Source organism: Hippocampus comes, unplaced genomic scaffold (genome assembly GCF_001891065.2).
Source record: "Hippocampus comes isolate QL1 unplaced genomic scaffold, H_comes_QL1_v1.1 scaffold76, whole genome shotgun sequence".
Classification (NCBI taxonomy): domain Eukaryota; kingdom Metazoa; phylum Chordata; class Actinopteri; order Syngnathiformes; family Syngnathidae; genus Hippocampus; species Hippocampus comes.
The window spans coordinates 572,862-578,993 of NW_017805277.1; the positions used below are offsets into that span (position 1 = coordinate 572,862).

Consider the following 6,132-nt stretch of genomic DNA (forward strand, 5'->3'; position numbering starts at 1 on the left):
ATTTTGTACCTCAATCTGTCGATAATCACAGATGGCTTTGACGGGGATGGAAGATCGAAGAGTGCTGTCAGGGTTCCTGGGCTTGAGTTGCACAATGTTCTTGGCCCGACCCATCAGCCCGGCTACAGTGTTGCGGTATTGAAGAAGCTGCTCTTTCTCTTCCTAAAAAGATACAACCGCCAGGCAATGTTGTCGCTTTGGGCTTTTAAAAGTGTCTCTGTAGGTCATGCATGCCTTGCATGCTCATGCACGTTTACCATGGATTCCTGAATGAGATCCTCCAGTCTGTGCAAGCTGCTGTTCCGGTCGCAGCTGTACTTTCTCTGAATGGCGTCTTGCAAATTCCTCAGGAAGTCCATGGATTCTTTGGCATCGCTGAAAAACTGCACAAAGGGCATCGCAAAAGAGCGGTGAGCGGCAGCCACATGAAGCGGATGTCGTGACTTGAACGGACGACGCACCTCAAAATAAATAGCGTTCTCCTTTAGATGCTGTTCCACACACGAGCACAACTGCAGGATCCAACTCCATTGCGTTTGCATGGCAGCTTTGTATGCCTGAAAGCGGCCGTATTAAAGAAATCAGACAAAAATATCCAAGCATGAAAAGTCTCCATTGAATTTTAAAAATAGCACGCAGGGTGGAGACAATCATGCGCTCATAAAAGCTTGGCTTACTTCAATAGATAACCTAGCTGGGTGACTCTTAAAAAGAAGACGCTCTGCGAAGTCTTGCACAGACTTGATCACTTCGTCCTTTTCATCAAGCTCCTTCATCAGATCCTGTTTGGACACATTAAAGGATTTATGACTTAGAGCAATAACAAAGGACCTGTCACTGCATTCCCTGCACACACTAACATGAATTCGCCGGGATGCATTTAAGTGTATGGGTGTCGAAATGAGTCAAACTCACAGCATGGTAGTCTCTTTTCTTGGATACGTTGCTGTTGCGATCGCTCCAGTCAAACGCGACCTCCTCTTCCTCCTTCTCATTGAGCCAGATGAGCTCACGTGTTGCCTGCGACACAAAGTCGTGCAGGCTCTCGAGGTGGCTTTGTCGCTCCTTTGAACACCTCTGACAAGCACGCACATCAGAAATTCAAATTGGAGAGGAAGTGAAGCTTGAAAAGATTCCGACTGCTCTCACGATGTGGCTTACCACTAGTTTGTCATATTGCTTCTCGAGACTGCTTAATTTTTCAGAGTAGGTGAGTTTCAAGGGTAGATTCATCTGACTCTGTGGGGAATAAAATGAATTACTTTTCTGACATGAAACCTGTTGCTCATTCGTCACGCGGGATTGCTCTACCTCACTCAGTTTGGCCTCTTTCAGACTCATTTGAAATTCTTCGATAGCTCTGTGTACGGCTTTGTGGTTATCGATATGCGCGGCCACGCTTGGCATGTCAGATCCCCACTCCGAGCGATCCAACTGCAACTGAAATAAAATATACACGCAAACACATTCAGTTTCTTAGTTTTTATACCTTGATGAAATGCACGAGAGACGAGCGCAAAGCCTCGATGGCTCACCTGCATGTCCTCCACCCAGTTCAACAGGTCATCGATGTATTTCATGTTCACCTCTTCTTCCGTCAAGCTGGGGTCGACCAGTGAGGATTTCATTAAGGGCTTGGGGATGTGCACGTGTGTCATTTGCCCGAGGTCGCCCGACTCCATACTGCCAGCACTGCTCATGTAGGTTTGCTCTGAAGCAGACTGCAGCCCAGGGGTCAAGGACGACGTAAGGCTCGAGGTGAACGTGGAGGTATCGAACCCTCGCTCGGCTGGCATTAGGCTGATGTTCTGGGAAAAACCAGAATTCAGGCTCTGTGTAATGCCTGAGATCATCCTTTTGGTCTGCTCTGTGGTTAAGGTGCGGCCTTTGCTGTACAAAGAGGCATACTGAGCTCTCAGGGATAGAAGATCATCTCGTAGGTTCGATACCCTGGGTTGCAACATGGGGTGATGTCAATATTTGTCCAGCATTGTTGTACGCTTAAGATGGAAGTCATAAATTTGATTTTTACCTTCGAACTAGTTGATCCGTGAATGGAAATTTCCCATCGAGAAGAACTTGGATATCCACGACTTGTTGTCTCAGGATGCTCTCGCACTCCAAAAGGTAGCTGGCGATCTCGGCTTCATTTAGGAATTGGATGCCGGATTGGAGGCGTTTAACATCCTGAGGAAATAAAACAAAGGTGAAATACTGCATTTGCAGTTACCATTCATGAAAAGCAACAAGTCGAATAGCTGAATGGCGGTTTTTCATTTGCTTTTGACTGATTCCCGCCAACGGTGGTTAATATCAAAGTTGTATCACATCCAACTCCCTCACTTGCTCACTGAATTCAGGATATTCTTTACTTGCTCAAACTAGAAAAAATGTGTCACTTGCGATGAAGATTTTTTTCCCCCTTATGATATCTATCAGTTTATCAATCAGGATTGTTTTTGCTTTCATTTCTTGCAATCGCCCCACTTTTAGGCCAATATTATTTACTTATTGTGCTTCCAGCATTTAAGAAATAGATATATGCTAGGAAATGTATTTAGTTTTCTATAATCACATGAATGAAGAAAAAAGTAGAAATGATAGATTCCACTACAAAACTTACAGATTGCAGGGAATGTCTTGCCAGCGCCAACTTGTCCTCGCCATGAACACAGTCTCGCTGAACCCTGCTGGCAACCTGCTGCAGTGTCTCAAGCCTTAAAAAAAACAAACAAACAAACAAAAACAAAGCAATGACTTTATGTATTACTCTGTACAGGAAAACAAAATTCAAGCATGCATTCGAGACCGAGCAGGTAACTCACCTGGATCCATAGACGATGTTGTTGTTAAGAACACAAGAACTATTCATTAGGAAAGGTTCCGATCTAGTTCTAGTGAAGCTATTGTCACTGGAACCATAGCTGTTGAAACTACTGTTGCTAGCAGACGAGACCCTGCTTAGGAACGCCATTTTTTCTATCGACCGCCACTTCCTTGTCCACTTTATTTTACTATTCTCTCGTGGTCCATTGTTTGGATCTTAGCCTCTAAAAATTCCCCAAACAGATGGAAGGGATGTCAACTTGCTCACATTTATAGCGTCAAGGTTGGGTAGGGTGGGTGTGATGTGTGAGGCCAACCCACCCTGAAATAATATTTTGTCCTGAGGGGAACCAAAATCACATAGCAGGTTGAGACAGTGCTCCTTTATGAAAGCTGCCGAAGGGATGTAATAGCTGTCTCTGACAGTTTTCCCAAACACACCCTTCCTTTCATGCTGCTAATGTGGAGTGTTTAAAAAACAACTACGAAGGCAGGGGTGGATATGTCGATTTGTACAAACAATTGTCAGTTGAATTTCAAAAATAAGTTGCAGTAGAAGTAGCTTCTAGTTTGCAAACAAACACTGAAACAGCAGCTTTTTCTCTCTCTCTCTCTCTCTCTCTCGTACTGTGATCCAGTGTATCCATAATATTGTGGGATTGTGCTAATCATGTTTTCCTTGGTATGTTCTGAAAGGTAATTTAACAAGCACTGCATTTAAAAAAAAGTTCTTCGTGTAAATAATTGTCGTTCTACACCACTGCGTATAAACCACTGACACAATAATAAATGTAAATGTTCATATAGTATTTATTTATTATTATTGTAATTAGATGGTGCATGTGTTCTGAAATTGAAGACCATTTAGAAAAAGTTACAATTTTAAGATGATGATGATAAAAGAGCAATTAGGCCAAGTCTTAAATGCAGTAATCCCTGTCATTACTGGTAATTATGTTCAGAAAAGCAAATCATTTGCATGTCACATGAAATAACAGCTATGCACAACTGTTAGTGTAAAAAAGAAGAGGTGATGTGTGTAGTCAAGCCATAATCACAGTGAAGTGAACATGGCATAAAAAAATAAATAAATAAATAAATAAAGAATTAATTTGACTGACATGTTCGTAGAGTCACATACCTTTCGACCTCAGGCCTCAGGCTCTTTTCTCTTTCCAGCATGGCAACAATCAATTTGCCCCACTCTTTTTCCACATCATTTGGGTGATGACCGGGCGGTAAATGTATCCGTCCAAATTCGATCCACACCTGGCAAATCACATCAATGTGACATATTGTAATAACACTGATGTGTTTTTGAAACGACGTGCCCAAAGCTGATAATTTGACATGTGCATACCTCAAGCATTTTGTAAAAATCTTTGATTTTTGTCTTCTCGTTTTCCTTCAGTGGGATCTCATGTTCTTTGAATTGCAGGTATTGTGTGTAAAGTGCCTGTGGAGAAATTGTCAATCAAACCTAAGAGCTTTCATACAAAATAAAGATGCCGCGAGTCACACATGACTGTAGTTTCATACCTTAAGTTCAGCAGGATTGTTGGGGAATGATCTATCGGACATTACGGCCACATTATGTTTGATCCACTGACTGAGGTATTTGATCATGTTCTGGTACTCCACCCATTTGATGTCAATGTCCTGTTAAGAGCATAAAGATCTGCATCAGCCTGTGCAGAAACAAGGGTGTGCGCCGCTGGGTAGTGCCAGCAACTTACATTGGGGCTAATTCCTTCTCCACCCTCAGGTACTCGAGGGAAGGCATCGTACAGTGTCGAGACGTATGTGATGACTGACTTTTCATCAGGAGACTGAACATCGACATCTAGTACGAGAAGCAAAACCAAATTGAGTCACAATAAGTGGAGTAATTGTCGAACGAGCTACAGATTATGACAACTCGAGTAGAAATTGAATGGATGATTAAATCAGTGCACCAAACGCAGCGTGTGCGGATCACACCTTCTGGGTCGAGTAATCTGGCCACCCCGAGTTGTTCAGCCACACCGAACGCGGCCTCTAAATTGGATCGGTTGGTCTGCGTGGACACCCGGCTCATGTCAACTAAGTCGGGTCTGAAAAAAGGCACAAGATAGACAACCATGAAAGAGTCTGGAAGAGAAATGAAGTACAGTATGTTTCTGTAGATGTAATTAGGCACACATGATCATCAATGCTCTCCTCTTTCATCCATGGAATAAATTTATTTTACAAATGACTCCTTTTAGTACATGTGGCAGCATAGTGAAGGAATGGTTAACACGTTTGGGTTCCAATCTCGGCCATGGCCTTTCTGTGTGGAGTTTGCATGTTTCCCATTTCTTTGATGCTTTTTCTCCAGACACTACGTCTTTATTCTACATTTCAAAAACATGGCTGTCGGGTTAATTGAATATGCTTAGTTGTCCTTTTTTGTGTAATATAAAATGCATTAGCCTTACATGACACCTTGTTCTCGGTACGAAGTTGGATTTTGTGGGTTATACTTGAATAAACATTGTTGTTAGTTTTATGGAAACAAATATGTACAACAAACCCAGGGTTCAAGTTCTAACTTTAACTTTGTGAGAGGTCTACAAATGAAGGAACTGGCACTCATGCACACAAAAGCAATACAAGAGAGCACACAAAAGACAATTTAAAAAGTTAAAACGTCCGCCTTACTGCAGATAGATATTGTAAGACCAAGGTCACATGACGCATCCCAAATGACTGTTGTACAGAAGAATTATTTTATTATTAAATGGAAAACTTTTACGATAACATTTAAGGTGTAAAATCGGTAGATCCATATGCAGCAATTGTATAACACTTTGGGGATTGGGGCGCTTTTGAGAGGGGCCCCACACCACAAATAAGCTACTGGTAGTCTTTATCGAATCACCTTAACCATATGGTATGTAAAAAATAGAAGATTTCTGTGACAAAAAAATTAAATAAAAACACATCATCATCTCATAGCTTCTGTGCCATATTTGTGAAATATGCTTTGTGAGGGTTATTGGTTACTGTTTCGGAAAGCATCGGTGTGCAACTTTGCACATATCACTTGGAGCTTTCTATGAACATTAGGAAGTGCATCATTTTTCATGAGTTCCTACGACATTGTTTCAAAACCTCACATGTATGCAAATAAAAGTGTGCCTCTACCTGTATTTATGTATGATGGCATTAAAGAGCCTCCCATCCCTCCAGGACGTCGTAAAATTGTCACATCTAACGCCGACGTAGCCGTCTGTTATCTGCTTGGACCAGAGCAGCAGCCTCTCTTTGGCCGTCATATCCTGT

General features: G+C 42.1%; 1 protein-coding gene across 17 annotated transcripts in view; it reads right to left on the reverse strand.

Annotated features, from left to right (window-relative positions):
- Window positions 1-6,132, reverse strand: part of dst (dystonin) — a 98,611-nt gene that overhangs the window by 59,197 nt on the left and 33,282 nt on the right. For 15 of the 17 annotated variants that reach the window (XM_019870417.1, XM_019870404.1, XM_019870413.1 and 12 more), the window contains exons 1-16: window positions 5,995-6,126; window positions 4,807-4,919; window positions 4,563-4,669; window positions 4,366-4,485; window positions 4,187-4,282; window positions 3,968-4,095; window positions 2,624-2,717; window positions 2,033-2,187; window positions 1,536-1,950; window positions 1,312-1,440; window positions 1,162-1,239; window positions 916-1,077; window positions 678-782; window positions 462-557; window positions 258-383; window positions 10-162 (exon numbers count right to left, since the gene is read on the reverse strand). In XM_019870417.1, the coding sequence (XP_019725976.1) occupies window positions 10-162; window positions 258-383; window positions 462-557; window positions 678-782; window positions 916-1,077; window positions 1,162-1,239; window positions 1,312-1,440; window positions 1,536-1,950; window positions 2,033-2,187; window positions 2,624-2,717; window positions 3,968-4,095; window positions 4,187-4,282; window positions 4,366-4,485; window positions 4,563-4,669; window positions 4,807-4,919; window positions 5,995-6,125 (2,208 nt within the window). In that variant the 5' untranslated portion in view covers window position 6,126. Of the gene's footprint in view, window positions 1-9; window positions 163-257; window positions 384-461; window positions 558-677; window positions 783-915; window positions 1,078-1,161; window positions 1,240-1,311; window positions 1,441-1,535; window positions 1,951-2,032; window positions 2,188-2,623; window positions 2,718-2,825; window positions 3,086-3,967; window positions 4,096-4,186; window positions 4,283-4,365; window positions 4,486-4,562; window positions 4,670-4,806; window positions 4,920-5,994; window positions 6,129-6,132 lie in introns of those variants that run through there. The other 2 variants (XM_019870419.1, XM_019870414.1) reach the window with 2 other exon arrangements.